The 18344-nt window shown below is 30.9% G+C and overlaps 4 protein-coding genes across 7 annotated transcripts; 2 read left to right on the top strand and 2 right to left on the bottom strand.

Annotated features, from left to right (window-relative positions):
* The first annotated feature begins 65 nt into the window (after positions 1-65).
* On the top strand, positions 66-3107 carry LOC117233671 (ubiquitin-conjugating enzyme E2 variant 2). Its single transcript, XM_033494171.1, has 4 exons — positions 66-334; positions 764-906; positions 1164-1289; positions 1354-3107. The coding sequence occupies exons 1-4, from the start codon at positions 310-312 to the stop codon at positions 1492-1494; spliced, it is 435 nt and encodes a 144-aa protein (XP_033350062.1). The 5' UTR covers positions 66-309; the 3' UTR covers positions 1495-3107.
* Positions 3108-3189: 82 nt separating this feature from the next.
* On the bottom strand, positions 3190-5916 carry LOC117233670 (cytochrome c1, heme protein, mitochondrial). 2 transcript variants are annotated; one of them, XM_033494169.1, is made up of 9 exons: positions 5813-5916; positions 5551-5667; positions 4936-4986; positions 4547-4695; positions 4350-4482; positions 4057-4221; positions 3805-3918; positions 3605-3739; positions 3190-3519 (listed from the first exon to the last, which is right to left on the bottom strand). In XM_033494169.1, the coding sequence occupies exons 2-9, from the start codon at positions 5620-5622 to the stop codon at positions 3406-3408; spliced, it is 933 nt and encodes a 310-aa protein (XP_033350060.1). In that variant the 5' UTR covers positions 5623-5667; positions 5813-5916; the 3' UTR covers positions 3190-3405. The 2 variants fall into 2 exon arrangements, with proteins under 2 accessions (XP_033350060.1, XP_033350061.1); XM_033494170.1 differs by lacking the exon at positions 5813-5916 and having other exon boundaries at positions 5551-5805.
* Positions 5917-6174: 258 nt separating this feature from the next.
* Positions 6175-12069, top strand: LOC117233647 (protein LSM14 homolog A). Of its 2 annotated transcripts, none has more exons than XM_033494142.1 (7): positions 6175-6422; positions 7447-7601; positions 7739-8030; positions 9046-9253; positions 9371-9652; positions 9925-10104; positions 10202-12069. In XM_033494142.1, the coding sequence occupies exons 1-7, from the start codon at positions 6302-6304 to the stop codon at positions 10503-10505; spliced, it is 1542 nt and encodes a 513-aa protein (XP_033350033.1). In that variant the 5' UTR covers positions 6175-6301; the 3' UTR covers positions 10506-12069. The 2 variants fall into 2 exon arrangements, with proteins under 2 accessions (XP_033350033.1, XP_033350034.1); XM_033494143.1 differs by having other exon boundaries at positions 6176-6422; positions 7739-7925.
* Positions 12070-12244: 175 nt separating this feature from the next.
* On the bottom strand, positions 12245-14962 carry LOC117233649 (15-hydroxyprostaglandin dehydrogenase [NAD(+)]-like). Of its 2 annotated transcripts, none has more exons than XM_033494146.1 (7): positions 14828-14962; positions 14227-14372; positions 14019-14145; positions 13657-13763; positions 13404-13577; positions 12956-13110; positions 12245-12870 (listed from the first exon to the last, which is right to left on the bottom strand). In XM_033494146.1, the coding sequence occupies exons 1-7, from the start codon at positions 14829-14831 to the stop codon at positions 12636-12638; spliced, it is 948 nt and encodes a 315-aa protein (XP_033350037.1). In that variant the 5' UTR covers positions 14832-14962; the 3' UTR covers positions 12245-12635. The 2 variants fall into 2 exon arrangements, with proteins under 2 accessions (XP_033350037.1, XP_033350036.1); XM_033494145.1 differs by having other exon boundaries at positions 13404-13604.
* Positions 14963-18344: the final 3382 nt, after the last annotated feature.

The following is an 18344-nucleotide window of genomic DNA, read 5'->3' on the forward strand; positions in this document are numbered from 1 at the left end:
AAAAATTGCCTTAGAGTTTGTAAAAACAACGATAGTAATTACAAAATATGAAACTTATGATGTGATAATCCCGTCTAGAAAGTGAATAGTCTGTGGAAACAGACAACCTCACGGAGGTTGGCTGAATTTTCGCAAAGTGAATTTCACTTGAATATTACATATTATTTTCTTCGTCTTAGCTTTGGGTGATGAAAGATTCGCATTATAGTTGAATTGTATGTTCTAAAGTGAATTCGTTTCGGGTACATTATTTGGTGTTATTTGCTATTCTTTAAAAAAATATACAGCGCTTCATAAAAATAAGATATCATGGCGGTACCTACTACCGGTGTAGGTAAGTATTTTATGTCTGTTTTACGGACCAAAGATGGGAACAGCAAGTAGGTCTTGTACTTTTACAAATTTCAAGAGTTAAGGTTAATAAATGATATAAATAAAATATCGTTGTGAAAATTACATCTACGAAATTTCGGTAAAATACAAGAGCAGACGTGTAATGTTATAATAAGTTATCACGCACAGTAAACGTGTATAAAACTAATCAATGATTCGTCAACGTTTCGAAAATATCAGTATTATTTTGTTTTTTTTCATATATATAAAATTATATATATTGGCGAGGAGATTATGAAAATATGAACAAGAGGCAAGTTACACTATGTCTAAAATCATAGAGTCATAACCTGTATTTGTTTCACTGGTTTTAATTAATAAGATTTCACTCATAGTTCCGTGGAAGATAACTTTAGTTTTATGTTTTTAGTTGTGCCTCGAAACTTTCGTTTGTTAGAAGAATTAGAGCAAGGTCAAAAAGGTGTAGGTGATGGTACAATCAGTTGGGGCTTGGAAAACGATGATGACATGACTCTTACGCATTGGACTGGAATGATAATTGGACCACCTAGAGTAATTTTTTCTAAGTTTTTAATTCTACTTCGATAAATTAATTTCAGTTATATTATTTTAATTATCTATGGAATATCTTTTTTGTTATTCTAAAATCTTTTCATGAATTTGTATTGTATAAATATAAATCAGAGAATTAACTATGTTAAAAGTCAAATAAAATTAATAAAACTAATAACTGTTATTATTAATAACAGGAAAATATTTTAATATCACTAACCAAATACGTTACTTATAAAGTATATGACATTTTTTAGACACCATATGAAAATAGGATGTATAGTTTGAAAATTGACTGTGGTCAGAGATATCCAGATGACGCTCCCAATGTAAGATTTTTAAGCAGGATCAATATGAATTGTATCAACAGCACTACTGGTGCAGTAAGTATCACTTTTTCTCAGTTTCAGTGAAATAGGAATATGTATTTGATTTTAAATTTTATAGGTTGATAACCGCAGTGTACCAGTACTTGCAAAATGGCAACGAGAATATACAATTAAGACAGTTCTTCAAGAACTTCGCCGTTTAATGACATTGAAAGAAAATATGAAATTGTCTCAGCCTCCAGAGGGTAGCACTTTTTAGCCTAACCACGTGTAAACACAACACCTCTTCCTTTCTGCGGTAGCATGGGGCGAGATACAATAAAGGTACCAAATAATATTAAATGGGTGCCGAATAAAGACATATACTAAGAAGTGACATCTGTATAAAAAAAGCAAGGGGGATAATGACTATAAAAGTTGATTCAGTGTTTTCAATTTAGTAAAACATTTACTTACAAAATTCATAAATCATTTACTACTTATTATTTCTTAAATATGAAGCATATTTCATATACATATACAACATAACATATATATACTTGTATGATGTATATATATGTTTATATGTGTAAAATTACTATTTTCATTTTAATATTTTAAAACCATGCACACATATTTAATTTAAGGAAATGCTGTTTCAGCTTTTTAAGTTAATACAATCTAAAACAAAAGTCATATTTTGATTCTTAAAACTGGAAACACAGACTGTGTAATAAAAGTAATAATCACTAAGAATAACTTATGCCTTCAAAGTTTTTTAAATGAAACAAAATTGCCTGAATGACATTTCAGTTTGTGCATAAGTGCCATTTCATGATTTATGGAGGTGTCTCAGTAATTACTATTGTAGACAATTCTAAATTTTAATAATTTATATTTCTGTGTGCTCATTTTTATCAAGCCTTACTTTATTTCTTCTCTGTTAGTCGTTATTAAGATTTTAGCAAATAGCAGGTTGTTGAGATCAATATTTAATGTAATAATGTGCCTTTTTGTGCAAGTAGCATAAAAGTGAGCATATATTGAGCGTGTTTGGTTGAGACATCATCCAAGAACGGCCTCTTATTCTATAAAAAAAAGTATTTCTTAACTGATAAACAAATTATGTTACAATTGAAAATATAAAGTAATAACTTGATTTGTAATAACATGTGGTTAATGGTATAGTGTTTTGCATCATTGTATACATCAATTTATGAAGCATTAGATTAAAAATGCTTAACTTTCCATATATTCCACTATTTATATATTAGAAATATATTTTCAGTTTCTTCTTGTGATTATAGTGCAGATATAGTGCAAACATGTATTATTTACTCTTTGATCAAAGCTTCATAATTGATGTATTAATAAAATCATACTTAACTTTTAATAAATATCCAAAGTACCATAAGTAGTTTTTCAATGATTAGGGAACCAGGTCTGAATGCTAGTGTAATTCTATCATGAATTGCCATGAACTATACCGTTCCCATAAAGTTGTATACAGAGGGGAAGAAAAGTTTTCCATAATTATGTTACATTTTAGAAAAAAAGAGAAAAAGAAATATAATCATAAATTATTTCAAACATAATATAATTTTTTGAAATTTTATTGTCCAAATTGTAGCGATGTTGATCCTTACTTTTAAAGTAAATCCAAACCAAAGTATGAGATTTTTAACACAAGTTCACATTTATCGTGTAATATTATTAAATTCTCAACTACCTGAAACATTATACATACCTCTTCATTAGCTTTGCATTTCAGTATTACACTATAAGTAATGTAATAGTGTAATCCAATTCATACTAATAAAAATATTAAATAATTATTACTCCATGTCGATGAAGTCAAGCTTAAAAAAAAAAATAAACAAATTTCTTTAGAAATTATCTTTAAATCGTTTTTTCATTCCTTATAATATTTATATTTAGGAAATTTTTTTGTTTAGGCAATGAATATATAATTAAATAAGTTTAACAATTTATTTCAATCTGACGATGACATTGATTGTAGTTATATGTACAAGGCAATTGACGTATTAAATAAACGTTTACAGTTCCGTGCAATTATGTTTTTGCAACGTTCAAACAAGGTATAAAACTACATTCCAATATTCGAACCTAACATCGTCGGATTATTTTCGTCGAGCTAATATAGCTTTATAGGTGAAATTTTATTACTTTATTACTGTCGTTTATATCTCGGAGTAAAAAGTATTTTAGTATTTTTCACAGTTGACCATTTTAGTTTCTTCCAATATACGACCAGTGGTAATGCTATTGCACCCAAACCAATGACCTGCAAACAAGTAATAATTATGTAATTTTTAGATTAATAATAATTGAATATATTTCAACAAATATATATTAATATAAATTATTACCTTAATAGTCATTTTCTTTCTTTCATCAAATTCAGAATTTGATGTCCACATAAGAAATTCAACAACATCTTTTGCTACTTGAGAAGCACTTGCAGGAGTGCCATCTGTATATTCTACCACTTCATCATAGATAATCTAAAATATTATACAATTAATTTAGGAATCAATTTTATGTAAGTATCTTAATTACGCTGACTTACTTGTGGCATACCAACAGCTCCGTTAACAAAGTAAGGATTGAAATATTGACCCTCTCTCATAGTAAGGCCAGCTGGTGCATCACAGTACCCAGTTAACAATGAAAATATATAATTCTAGAATATAAAGTATGATTCATGTTTAAGAATACTCTACTTCTAGAATATTAATAATTTGTTTCAAATAAAATTGATAAAACGTATATAATATTCAATTTAGGAATTATGTAAGAAAATTTAATTTAATCAATTTACCTCTCCATTATGTGATGCATTAACAATGTATGTCAGGTCTGGTGGATAGGCACCATTATTTGCTGCTCTAGCAGCTTCTTCATTTGGATATGGAGATGGTATTGTATCAGATAATTTACCAGGACGCATGAAATAAGCTCCTGTATCATCAGGACCATCTTGAACCTATATTAGCAAATATATTCCTCAACGTATATTTTATTAATATTGTGCAATTAGCTTATTAATTTTTATTCCATGCTATTTATATCTTTATACGTTTAACACTACTTTAACTGCCTAAAAGTATTTACCTGATATTCTTCTGCAATAGCTTTTACTTCTTCTTCTGTATGTGTAACACCCACAAGATGGCGAAAAGCCATAAATTGTAGACTATGACAGGCTGAACATACATTTTTATATACTTCCCAACCTCGTCGGAGACTAAATAACAACAAATATATATATTTAAAACTTACTGGTTACCTTTTATAATACTTTTAATTACCTCTTATGATCTAGTGAAGAAAACATTCCATAGAAACCCCATTTGTACGTTGGTGCATGTGCCACCTGATCAAAAGCTTTTACAGATTGATCCAAAGCATAAATTAATGCACTAATACCTCCAGCTGTTACTCCTAAGCATGCTAGCAGCTGTAATTATTTTAATTATATAAGTATTTTAAAATGGATCTTTATATTCCATATATGTATATATATAGGTAAGATATATATATTATGATATTTAAATTATTTAAAACTTACTACAAAAATGTATATATATATATATATATGTATATGTATTCATATATTTAGTGACTTTATACTTTATTGGTTGTACATTAGGAATAAGGATAGGGATGCATCTTCAATTGATTAGACAAATACACATACCACTTTTCTACCTTTAGACCATTGGTTTGTAGTAGAGAAATTATGTACCTGCTAAATTAAAATTCAAATATCAAATAGAGTTTTCAACCTGCAATACAATATTTTTTATTTTAAACTTAATCAAATTTGTAACATATTTTGGAGTAGTAGATATTGACAACTATTTATACTAATTTTGCTATTATCTGTTTTAATTTGTTATAAAAGATATATAGTTATTTAAATAATGTAATATTTCGAGTACTTTAAGTTATAAATTTGATTTTCTGAAGCTACCCACATAATTTAAGATATGTTTGGTCACAGCAACATCACAATTTTCTATGCTGATAACTATTACATAACATCGAATAAAATGTCTTCAAAATCTTGTTGAATTTATTATCCTGTTATAAAACATGCTTAATTAGAATTGGAAAGGTAACAGACGATACAAAATTAAAGTATTTTCTAAGAAAAATGTCATAGCAGCCGACAAGCTGTATAGTTCGTCAAGAGATCCGTATTAGTTTCAATACTTCAATATTATAAGAATGATAGGCAAATAAAGAATCATATTTTTCGAATAGACATATTAATATATCTAAAAACAGTTGACATTTTTAAATTACATACCTGGTTAAATAATGTTCCATAATTCGATTTCAAAAGACCGAATTTACAAACCCGACCCAATGAAGCCGCCATGTTGGCCAAAGGTACAATGTACAAGATTCTTAGTCAATTAAATATCTGCACAATAAATAGATTATATGCTAGTGGAACAATAATTGCTCACATCGATTAAATTTTCCTATTGTCACACATAATTCTTGCATGCATTCACAAACTTTGTTCAGAAGGAAAAGGCATACATTCAAAAGCCGTAGGTACTTACACAACTTCTAATATCTAAGGCGACTTTAATCAAGGATACCAATATAGTAAGCTCAACTTTTAAATGGTTCCATCAGATATCTTTTTCTTTCGTGTACAATGTTTTTTTTCTACAAACATAATAAGCATAAGCAATGCGTTTTCTTAGGTTTCGAAGATAACAATATTTAATGGCTATAGCCACAAGTTATTTAAAACTCGTTTCAAATCGTTTATGGGTACAATATCGTACGAATAAAATATTTATTTACTTTTTTCGGTGATATCTCGTTGCTTTCTATTTCTAATATTTTATTTATTTTTCAACTTGATTACATTTGAAATTTGTAAACTATTTGTAAATATATAGGGGGTGTGGCGCATGCGCAATTTCTGTTGGTAGACTTGGCAGTTCGCTGTCGACCATTGGTGTCAGCTGGTGGTTTCGTCAGATGGTATCGTGAATCCTGTAATATCACATCGATCACCGTGCAGAGGAAGGAGATTCAAGATGAGCGGAGGAATGCCAGAATTAGGCTCAAAGATTAGTTTAATATCGAAAGCAGATATTCGTTATGAGGGGCGACTTTTTACTGTTGATCCTCAAGAATGCACGATTGCTCTAGCTAATGGTGAGTCTGAAATCAAGATGGATACCGAAATCAGTTTTGCCGCTGTTTCACTTCCCGGCTATCTTGTTTTAATAAGCGTCATTCTTCATATTCGACTATCTTTTCGTTTTACCTCCCTGTGTCCCGTTTACGTATCTTCTACAAAAATTTCATGATTCTTGTGTATTTGTTGTATTCGAAAACGTTTATGGAACAGTCGGTATTTGATTCATCCGGTAAAACTTTGATGCAAAACAACCGGGGTCACCCGTCACTTATAACGGGTGTTTTGTACTTTATTTGAATGTATACTTTGAAATTTACTCGATTATTTGACATACTTTTACTTTTAATAAATATATCAAACGTTCACAGAGCACTCTTAAATTCGTAACAATTATACTTAGATACAAAAAAGTAGAAACAAGTCTCTGTCAGATAATATTATTCAAATGAATAGTTGTACATTTTATTTTGTATCTCAGAGCAATAATTAAAATTTTAGAAGATTTTTCATAATAAGCGCATATTTAATTTTGTAATATTTCTTTATTTAATGTTACTATGTTGGATTTTCTTCCTATAGCTTTAAATTGAAATGGAAGAAACAAATAGAATTTAAATCATAGAATATCTATTTGATTAGGATTCAATATTTTCAATGATAATATAACTGCTATTATGTTTATGTGGAGTTTGAAAGCCGTTACTTATAATCTACCATTGTATGGGATGTTTGTGTTCTATACTTGCTCTGTTTATGTCTTATGTCCTTCCTTTTTTCTGTCATATTACAGAGCTGTTCCAATAAATCGTTAAAATTTAAATTGTATGATATGGGTTTCAATTTATTCATATTATTGAATTTTAATTTTCATCTGTATTATATTAGATAGTGTATATCTTCATTTTATATTTAATTTTATAATTATGTAATTATGACAATTACTTTTGAAAATAATAATAAAAATGTAATAAATAAATATCTTATTTCATTTATTTGATTCTTTAAAATATGTAATATTTTATTTTTTTCTCAATATAGTACGTTCTTTTGGCACCGAAGATAGAGAAACTCAACTTCCAGTGGCTCCACAAAATCAAGTATATGAATATATTCTATTCCGTGGTTCAGATATTAAAGATATTAGAGTTGTCAACAATGTCAGTTCTATTCCAAATGATCCAGCCATTGTGCAGGTAATTGTAACTTATGTATTTTTCTCTTTTAATATTTTCCAAATGAAATTTTAATAGGCAATACTAAACCTAAATAATAAAGGGTAGGTCAGTATTATCTATAATGCTGATTGCTAAATAATTCTGGTTATTTATAGATGACGGTACAACCGTCTATGAGCCAGCAATCATACCAGCCACAGCCTAGTTATGCTCATCCAATGATGGGCCCAATGGGTGGACAGTATGGAACACCCTATGGCATGACAATGGGCACCATGGGACCTGTAATGGGAATGCCAACTTCTGCTAGAGATCCTCGTGGACCAATAAATAAACAGCCAAGTGAGTTGAGCTTGGGCTCTGCTGAACCCAATGCCATCTCTATCCCAAACTCACTACCGACGGCCAATGTCGACCCATTACCAAAAGACCAATCTCTGGAAGATGGTAAACTGTTTTTGCTATGAACTATCCCTTGCCAATGGCATGCTTGATGCTTCTCTGGTAATGCTTGCTAACTTCACTTGTAATATTATTGTCTTTTCTTCTTTGTTTTATTGTGTTTCTTCTTTTAATTGCTTATCAATCATTGCTTATGCTGTGTGACATACATTTTTATTATGACTTGATTTGCATTTAAATTTTATATTGTCAATCTTTTTAGGTGATTTTGATTGAATTTGAGTGCATTTGATCTCATATTTATTAATATTTTTATACATATATAAGAATATATGTATAGTTATTACAAATATTTAATATTATTTTGATATAATGTTTTGTTTAATATTATCTGTTACAATATAATTACGCTTTTATATTAATGTTTGCTTTCTTATGTTAGTAGTTAATTCATACCGTTAATTTTTAAAAATATTTATTTAAGCAATAACAAACAATTTAACGTTATTTACATTATTACTTAATGTGTATAATTTTTTAAGTTAAGACAAATATTTAATATTATATTGCCAATAAATATTTAAGATAATGAAATAATAGTATTCCAGTTTCAATATTTGAATTGATTTGTTGATATATTTGTGGCTTATAAGATATATTTATATGCACATGAATTTTGATAGCTTTTTATATTTTGACAATGCATGACAATTTCTTTATTGCATTTATAATTTATAATTTTACCCTAAGAATATGCATTTGATTTTCATTTAAATAGCGTTAGAAGCATTATGCACTAGCAAGTAACATGATAGCAAGAACAGTTGAAATTTCAGGTAGAAATCGTTTTATAAGATTAGTTTTTGTGCAATGTATGTTTAATGTAGTACTTTGCAATCATACTTCAATTAGAGCTAGAATTGGAAATTTAATACATATTTTAAATATTCCATATATTATATCACGTTTAAATAAATATTTGACCTCGAAATTCTTATTCGTGGTATTGCTCACATGGTATAGGATATAACATGCATGTTTATCCACCTTACTTTCACAGGTGTATTAGATCTGATTAGTGGAGGTTCACGATCAACAACTCCAACTTCCTCTTTATTGACGCGAAAGAGTCCAACTATGGATCAGGGTATCCAGGTGGGCCATCAACAACAACAGCAGCAGCAACAACAGCAGAGCGGAAATGTTGGCAAGCTTGGTGAAAAGACGAATATGCGAAGCATTCAACCTGCTCGGCGCGATCACGATAGGTAATAAATATTACAATATATCTATATTTGAACGTTAAAGAACTAAACTTTAATTAAATCAGTTTAAATTAACTGTTGTTAGTATTCCTAGATACATTTATATATTCTTATTTTCAGCCATAGCGGCAATAAAACGGGAGGCACCGTATCGCAATATAACGAAGGAAAGCGTGATACAATGAAACAAGATGGTCAACTGCAAGGACAAGGTAGTCATAATCAAGGTGGTCGAGGAAATCGTGGTGGATGGATGAATCGTGGAAATATGCGCGGAAGAGGAAGAGGTCGCGGCGGTTTTAGAAATCAGCCTGGCAATGCTGGTGCCAAACCCAAGAATACACTGAAATTCGATAATGATTATGACTTCGAACAAGCCAATACTGAGTTCGAGGAATTGAGGTATGTATTTTAGATAAACACATACATATATATGTAGTATATAGCATGGTACTGCCGGATTCTTTTCAAGTATGTTTGAAACGACGTATGTGGATACCATGCAAAATCAACGACATGCGTCTTTAAAACAATATATTTTTATTATAATATCCTTTGCTTACGCAACGCATCAACATATCCATTATCTGTAGACTATAAATAGATATAAACTTGTCTACTTAAAAGATAATTGAAAATGAATTAAAATTTACTTCTTGTATGATGTATTTTAGATCTCAGTTAGCAAAAACGAAAATTGATGCCGGTGCTGATAACGAAAAGAAGGATGATAGTGGTAACGAAACAGGAGCCGGTGAAGGAGAGCCCGAGGAAGAACCTGAGATAGTTCATTATGACAAGTCCAAATCTTTCTTCGATAATATCAGCTGTGAAGCTGTTGAGAGGAGTAAAGGGTAAGTTGACGAATTTTCAATTTAATAATATATAGTTTAAAGTTTTATAATTAAAATTTATATAAAAAATCGTATGAATAATTTTTTTTTATTTCAGACGATTCCAACGTACGGACTGGAGGACAGAGCGTAAATTGAACTCTGAAACATTTGGTGTAGCGTCAACGAGACGTGGTGGTTTTCGTGGACGCGGTTACTATAATCGTGGAATGGGAGGCATGTATCGAGGTGGTGGTGGTGCAGGTGGTTCTGGCTTCCGAGGTGGTTATAGAGGTTCCAGAGGTGGAAATCGTAAACCCGCTAATCAGCAGCAACAGAATAATCCTGGCAGTCAAAATCGTACGACCAACGAACAATCTACTACTCAGTCGCAGCAGAATAGTCGCGTTGTATCTTTTTGAATGAACAATGCGCTATTATATGTATAAGTATTCACTCTAGATTAAGATTTTTACGATACATGCTCTGCCCTTATGGACTGATTTGAATCGAGTCTAAAATGGATTCAATGACTCAAAGGAACAAAAGAAAAAAGGAAAGAAGTTATTTAAGAGAACTTTACCGTGAATTTTTTGAATTGTCATGCAGGAACGTAGGAGACTAATCAATGCTTTGCAGATCCTGCGTTTAGAGTTTCTGGACAAATAATCTTGTTGTTACAAGTAGTTAATTTTCGAAAACTCGATATTCAAAGCCATTATGTCCTACGAATTAAGGAATCGTCGAATGCTTCTGAATGTAATTAAGTACAATACACGCCAGACGGTAGAATATTTGCAAAGGAATGTATACAAAGCAACAAGTTTTAAATTTTCTGTTAATCTTTTTTTTTGAACATTATTAATTTATTCGACAAGCATGCAACTACGATTAAGTGAACAATAAGAATGTAATGGAAACTTTTGTAATACAATGTGAAAGAGTAGCACGAAACGATTTCAAGGAAGATGGCGAAGACGAAGAAGAAGATGACTAATTAATTTTTCGTATTGCATGTGTTGCGATGTTTTTGAAACAAAACACATAATACACTAACTGTTCTTTACAGATTTTTTGTGAGTAAAAAATGAAATAAAGGAAGATTAGAAAAGGAGGAAATGGAGGAATATGCATAAAATTGCAGAGTAGAGTAGGACAATATATTATGGTTATTTGGAACAGTCAAAACTTTATTTATTTATAATGACCGTGTATGCGAATTAAGCTGGAATAATTATTTTACTCACATATTTACCAGGGGGTTTTGATTTTCGAACAGGAACGTTGAATTGTTCCTTATATAAAGAAAAAAAGAAAAAAAAGATTGATTTTGTATGATTCATAGAGATACGCGTGCGCATGCGAAGCCGAATCGTACATCGATTGTATTGACTATTAGTTTTTGAAATATTGAACGTAGTATGCTAGTGAAAGAGAAAATGTGAGTGCGAATGCCTTCTTGTAATTCGACTGCGTTTAATAGCTCCGAATTTCGAAGAAATCGTTTGATGTACGAGAACGTTCTCGCGCTGATCGCGGATAGCGTTGCGAGAGTAAGACTCTAGAAACATGATAATGTCCTTAACAATATAAGACGCAAACAAAAAACAAAGGCAGAATAAGTATATTATTTGCGACTGTTATTTTCTTATGGCTCATATGGAGTCCCAAGCGTATACAGATATATACATACATAACATGAGATTTAGTTACATATAAATCGAAAATCTCCATAAGCTACCAGTAAAGTTGCAAAGTAAAGTAAAACTACAAAAAAATTATAAAGCATATATGAATAAAGATAAGTAAAGTAAGAAGGAATATGGGGAAAGAAAAAATATAACTTTTAAGTTTTATGCATTGCGTGTGTAAAGAAATGCACAGTACATGCGGTTTTCCGATGAAGAATTTTTGTTTTGTACAGCGGATATTGTGATTCCCAATGCTGAATAATACTGAAGTAATAAAATAATGTTTGTTGTACTCTTTAAGCCCACTAATTATTTCGAGAGGTTTGTTCGTATAATATTTGTCAATTATCATTGCGTTTTTCGTACTAAATAAACAAATTGCTTGTCAAACAAGGAGAAATGATAACATGAAAAAGCATTTGTAAATTGACATTATTGAACAAAGGTTGAAGAAATAAAAAAAGACTTGATCATATTACAAAACAAATATCATTATTGTCAACAATTGTAATTATTTAAGAAACCTCTTAAATATGGTCACGTTGATTTTATGTACAAAACATTGAGTATATATGTATGACTATCTGTATAAATACTTAACATTGTATTAATGACTAACAAATACCAAGCAGTCTGCAGCTTGAACCTCTTTTCCTCAACAATTTTTCAAGTGATCGAAAAAGATGCAATTTGATAGTTTCCGTCGACCATCGACAAATTTTCCATTCGAAATTCTCCACGTATGTTACTACGAGGGACTTTTTCAGGCAAGACGACAACACATCGTAGTGGTCCCAGTCTGAGAGCTTCTTGAATACCGCGGAAGATCATCATGATCAAAGATGTTTCGCCATCGTGCCGTCAAGCGCAGCTCATCAGACCTGTTCGTGTATTGTCACAGACTTCTCTAATTGGCCGACCTTTTGTAATTACCTTGGTCTCAGCCAGCGTGAAATTGTTTTTGTAAGTACGTCGCAAACTACGTGGATTTGGAACATAGACCTCATACGGAGACCGACCATTTTCAATCACCCATATGGTACCGGATTCTGCGATTCTCAGTATTGACATTAGACCCTGAGCTACCACATACGGACTAATTGTAAGAAGAAAAACAGATTTAGTAATGAAAATTAGTTCTGTTAATTTTCAAAGTAAAATTTTTATGGAAAAGGACTCACGTTTGTATCGACAGCTGTTCGAGATTTTTTACGAAGTCCGCCTTCATAACACGAGAAAGTAATCTGTTTGGACTGTTCACTGTGAGGGCGGTTTCTGTCAGACCAGGACACAGAGTTATCACACGAATACCAGTCTTTTCGTACTGGTAAGAATCCTAAAGTAGATTTACATTAGTTTTTTTATTTAATCAAATTTGCTGTTTCTGATATCGTGTGTTTTGTAGGCTGATTATAATCTCTGAAGGAAAGCAAACGATATACGAAATAAAAAACAAATTAAGGTATTGAGAATGAATGATATTTAATAATAAATCTCATCATCATCAGTCATTTTTCTTTTTTCTTTTTTTTATATTAACAACTAATAATAACAAATATTTTAACGACAGTACTTTTAAAATTACGAAATGTATATCATTCGATTAGTTCAGACAAATAAATATCTTACCGCTAAAGATTGTGAAAGACCAATGATAGCATGTTTGGTGGCTGTGTAAATCGGAAGTTGAGCAGTGCTTTTAATATCTATATGTTGACTAATATTTACTAAAGTTCCTCCGTGTCCAAGTTGGTCTCTGCTCAAATATTTGGCAGCCAGTAATGCGGTGCAAACCATTCCTCCCTGACACGATCGAGAAACAATAGAATACTTTTTGATTAAAACAAACGCAAATAAAAAATTAGAGCCCTTCATTACTTACAATATTAACCGCTATTTCTTTTTCCCATCGTCGTTCGTCCAAGATACCGGCATTATTTACAACAATATCGATGTCGTTCATGAAATTCAAAGCTTCCTCAAAAGCCGCTATAATTGAAAAACGAATAAAAATTAATATATAATAAAAGGGAAGAAAAACACATGCAGGTAATTCATAACATATATCACAATCAGTTGGTTTCTAAAATCAAAATATTTATGTTCTTTTTAGATCAAGGTCCAGTCAACCAGTTTGCTTCTATCGTATATATTTTATCAGTTACATTTTAGAAACTCGTAAAAACTTAATAACGTGTTATCTAATCAATTATTGCTCTGTATGATACTGTATTTGATGCTCACCAGCCATAAGTTCGTAATTGGAGACATCGACGTGGATAAAGTGCACCTTTTTCTCGCCATAGGACTTTTCTACGCTCGATTCTATTCGCTTTCCGGTTTCAGCATCAATATCTAATATAGTTATTTTCTAAAAACCGATTTAATTTAAATGATAGAATACTTTTAAAATTTGATGTTATCTCTGGAATCGATTTACGAACACACTTACATTTGTACCGTGTTTCAAAAAATGATTCATAAACGCATTCCCTAAACCTGCAGCGCCGCCGGTGATAAGCACATTTTTTCCAGAAACCAATCCATTTATCGCCTTCTCAGACGAGGAAGATCGTCTGCTTCTAGTGTCTTCATTCTCTGTAAAATTCACGCGTCATTAAAAATATCGTTTTACGTTTACGTAACAACTAAACTTTCATAAATAAGAGTTTTAATATTAGAATGTTCAAATGAAATATTTTAAAAGTATTGAAATATTCGAAGATGAAATTGCCACTTTAATAATGACACTTTATTACGTGACAATTCGTTACTTCTTCCATTTAATAATAGCTTTTTTCATATAAACAAAAAATATTCACCATATACTGAAAAATCAATTCAAGAATCCTTCGATTTAATTCAACCCAATTATTCAAAATTATTTAATCAACTAATTATCAAGAAATTAATTTGAAATTTATTAAAGCGAGAAATTTTAAGCAAAATAATAGCATCTTTTATTCATTTTTCAAACTGAAATCATTCGAGTAAATGGTACTCTTCTTTATATATTTTATTTATTCACTCTAAAAGTACGCTTTAAAACGTACCCATTTTTGTCTTAAGGAAATCGCAAGAGAATCGGACACACGAGATAACGTTTACAAAGAATTAGAAGCCACAAGACGGGGTTAACGTGTCTCAGTATACTAAAGTTCGATCGGTCTTCGCCGATGGTATTTATAAGCCAAGTCTTGGATTGTTATCGTGGAGGATGCCCCGTGGTTAGATGGATAACAGGGGCCGACTGTTTCTCTCCTCTCGCCGCTTCTATCCACGATGGACGATGACGAATAGCGACCAGTCGATAGCTTCTCTAATTAACCCTTCCCATCGAAAGTAATTAATTCAGCCGGGATCTCTTATCGCGCATTTGCTGATCGCTCGGAAAGGAATTTCAACGCAGTGGCGGCGTCTGCTCTCGCGATAAACCCAATTACACTATGCTTCGATGACTGCAGTCTATCGATAAACACGATTTCTTCTGTGTTGTATATGCAGTTTTAATCGTATGCGTCAGGTAAAAGATATGTCAGTGAATGATGTGCTAATAAGAATTTTAGTTAATTACAATCGAAAGTAAAATTTTAATTGAATTCGTTGTATTTTATTATCAATTTGGCAGTTATATTTCTGTATTACGGGTATAAATGTTTTGTAATGATACTTTGGATATCTTTCAAATTATTAATTTTGTTCTTTAATGCTTTTTAGGTTATGATGTAAACGTAAATTGATATTGTAATATAAAATTAGTATAATATTATTGTAGTGGTAGTAGATTTTTTTATTTATTAGGATTAGTAAAATTCAATATCTATATAAAAGTCTACATGTTAAATTGTGGATTCTATTGAAAATATATAAATTATCATAAATCCTTTTCAATTTATCAAATTTTGTTGAAAGGTCTTGGAAAATTTAAAGCCACTAGAAGACTTGCAAAAATGAAATTTATGTATATACTTGGTATTATAAAATTTACATTTATATCCGTATTTAAATTACAATTATACGATACGATCACACTATCTTCTCAAAGGCATTACAATTAAATTATAATAGTATATATACATATATATAAACAAAAGGGTATTTATGTTGCGATAATATTAACCATAATATTAATTATGATTAATTGATATTGTGATTAATAATATTAATCATACTAATGAATATGATTAATTGTAATATTAATAATAATAATCATAACAGTTTTAGAGATTAAGTAAAATATGTTGCATATTCTGCACTAGATTCTTTATCATGCGGTTACATCATTCTTTCACAGGAATTTCGCGAAAACAGAAAAATTACGAAATAAACTGTTAAATGTGGGAATGTCGTATGATATCGATGCTAGATTGCTTCATGCGTATTGCCGATTCTATAAATGCAATTATGGTGCAGTGATCTTATGATACAAATTCTATGACCCATCCATCTCTCTTATATCATTGGTAATTCCTACAGGTCTCGGCGCCTATCCACTTTCCTCGATTCATCGTTGAACTTTGATGGACTGCGAAGGAAGGGCGATTAGAGGAAATCTCTTGTAAGTGCGTCATGTGATATTTTTTGATGTACTAAACTTGATTTATCAATGATTTTTTTCAATCTTTGACTTTACATTTGTTTGTTATACGAGAAGAAAAAGAAGTGAAAGGGAAAATCCGTAATACTGTCGAACCTTGATGACTCGAACCTCAAGAGGAGTGCGAGATCTTTCAGTCACCGAAATTTTGTTTTATCGAGTTTTTCAAGTAAGAGAGGTTTAGGAAGAAAAATATGATAGTTTGTTACCATTTGTACGTTGCAAATACGTCTTGGATTATTAGTTTGCTTTAGTTTGCTCATCAAATCTGATGGATTGAAATTTGAAAATATTTTATATATCGCAATACAATATGAATGTAACAGTTTTCTAAGGTAAGCGTTCAAATTAGTTTTGCAACGAGTCAGTGTATTCTGACTTGTGGAGGTTTTTTACAGCAGAATGGAAGAAAATGAACGACATTACAGTCCTATAGAGTATAGAGGATCGAGTCATCAAGGTTCGACTGTGTAATTCTTATTAAAATAAGGACAGAGGATAAAGTGACTTTTGAGAAGAATTATATTATTCTAAATTTCACTTTTCGCGATTATCTTGCTTTTTTATTCTTAGTTCGGTTTTTCTTTTCGTCGCAAAAGGCTGAAACTACTGTTTCGCCGGATGTGGTTGGGTCTCAAGCCTTGGAAAACATAGTTGCGCGGTGTCGTGTGGCGCGCAGCTGCGATAAAGTGTCGACGTACGCGCAGCTCGTGCTTCGGGGTCTGTTATCGCGAAAAAAGTGCATTTAATGTGTTCGTCTCGGCGAAGTTGTGATAAATCGCGGCGAAACCACGCGTTTTAAAGGCACATCGCGAATCTGGTATGATTCGGTTCGCGGTGAACTTTACTCCGAGTAACAGGCTAGAAACAACGCATTCTCTTTTTCTTCTTCTTCCCTTTTCTCTTTCTTTTCTCGTTCTTTTCTGTTTCGTCTCTTTTATTATAGTTTACTTTTCAACGATTCCTTTTCTGTTTTTCAGTCCATTAAATTACATTAATTTTTCAAATAAAATAATTAATTTAAATTAAATTTTCGGTTCTCTCCATCATACTTTGCCTTTTATCTTAATATTTAATTTCTCTTAGTTTCCTTTCTTTTGTTTGATTTAACTTTCCTTGTATTTTCTTTATCTTCCTCTTTCCATCCTCCTTTTTCTTTTTCTTTAATTTTCACATATTTTATTTCTTCCACCCAAAATTTGTAAGAAAAAGCAATGATTTCGACTGACGAATTTGATCGCATTGTTACGATATTATTGCATAATCGATTGAAAGTATTAGACAAACGGAGGTTCTAATTTTGAATGAAGATATAGGGTCTGCAGATTTAAAAACGAATTTTTTAAAATATGAATAATTATAAATTTTACAATGCGCCATTTACAATAATAATAACAAGAATCGTTTACTAACATTCAATGAAGATCCTTATATCGATTAAAAATACTTTGAAAGCTGCAGAAATAGATAAATATAAATCATTCGTCTCAAGAATACAAATAAGAACAATTCAGTTCTTTATGCGTATTTTTCGAGCTTATCATTTTAGAATAATGACGAACGACGTCCTGTTCTTTACGTTTCTCCGATTTTACCGTCGAAATTACTTTTAAAAATAATGTTCTTAAATAAATCATCACCATTCTTATCGTTTGGCATTTAACTAATCAGGCAAGTGTTTGAATTCTACACTAAACGATGTAAAATTTTCTTAATATTCTCAAGAAAATTTCACGCGCAATTGGAAAAAGACACCTCGATCTTGGAAGGATTAGAATTATAAAATGACAATTCAGTAATATTCTTTAAATGAAATTTTCACTGTCCATGATACAATTAATCGAAAAAGAATTCGATTCTAAAAGGGACGAGTTCGAAAATGGTAAGAATATTTTTATAAAATTGCTATTATTCATCATATACATAGTAAAATGTCAGATGCAATTGATTCTGAATCTGCACAGATTCTTTTC

This window comes from Bombus vosnesenskii, unplaced genomic scaffold, assembly GCF_011952255.1.
Source record: "Bombus vosnesenskii isolate JDL3184/JDL3185 unplaced genomic scaffold, Bvos_JDL3184-5_v1.1 scf7180000013298, whole genome shotgun sequence".
Taxonomy (NCBI): domain Eukaryota; kingdom Metazoa; phylum Arthropoda; class Insecta; order Hymenoptera; family Apidae; genus Bombus; species Bombus vosnesenskii.

Coding starts and splice junctions, on each gene's coding strand:
- LOC117233671 (XM_033494171.1), top strand. CDS start 310: ATGGCGGTACCTACTACCGGTGTAG. Junction 907..1,163: donor TGATAATTGGACCACCTAGA/GTAATTTTTTCT, acceptor GACATTTTTTAG/ACACCATATGAAAATAGGAT. Junction 1,290..1,353: donor TCAACAGCACTACTGGTGCA/GTAAGTATCACT, acceptor TAAATTTTATAG/GTTGATAACCGCAGTGTACC.
- LOC117233670 (XM_033494169.1), bottom strand. CDS start 5,622: ATGGCGGCTTCATTGGGTCGGGTTTGTAAATTCGGTCTTTTGAAATCG. Junction 3,919..4,056: donor ATGCATCACATAATGGAGAG/GTAAATTGATTA, acceptor TTTATATTCTAG/AATTATATATTTTCATTGTT. Junction 3,520..3,604: donor GAAAGAAAATGACTATTAAG/GTAATAATTTAT, acceptor ACTTGTTTGCAG/GTCATTGGTTTGGGTGCAAT.
- LOC117233647 (XM_033494142.1), top strand. CDS start 6,302: ATGAGCGGAGGAATGCCAGAATTAGGCTCAAAGATTAGTTTAATATCG. Junction 9,653..9,924: donor ACTGAGTTCGAGGAATTGAG/GTATGTATTTTA, acceptor GATGTATTTTAG/ATCTCAGTTAGCAAAAACGA. Junction 10,105..10,201: donor GCTGTTGAGAGGAGTAAAGG/GTAAGTTGACGA, acceptor TTTTTATTTCAG/ACGATTCCAACGTACGGACT.
- LOC117233649 (XM_033494145.1), bottom strand. Junction 14,146..14,226: donor TTTTGAAACACGGTACAAAT/GTAAGTGTGTTC, acceptor ATCGGTTTTTAG/AAAATAACTATATTAGATAT. Junction 13,111..13,403: donor GTCTTTCACAATCTTTAGCG/GTAAGATATTTA, acceptor AATCTACTTTAG/GATTCTTACCAGTACGAAAA.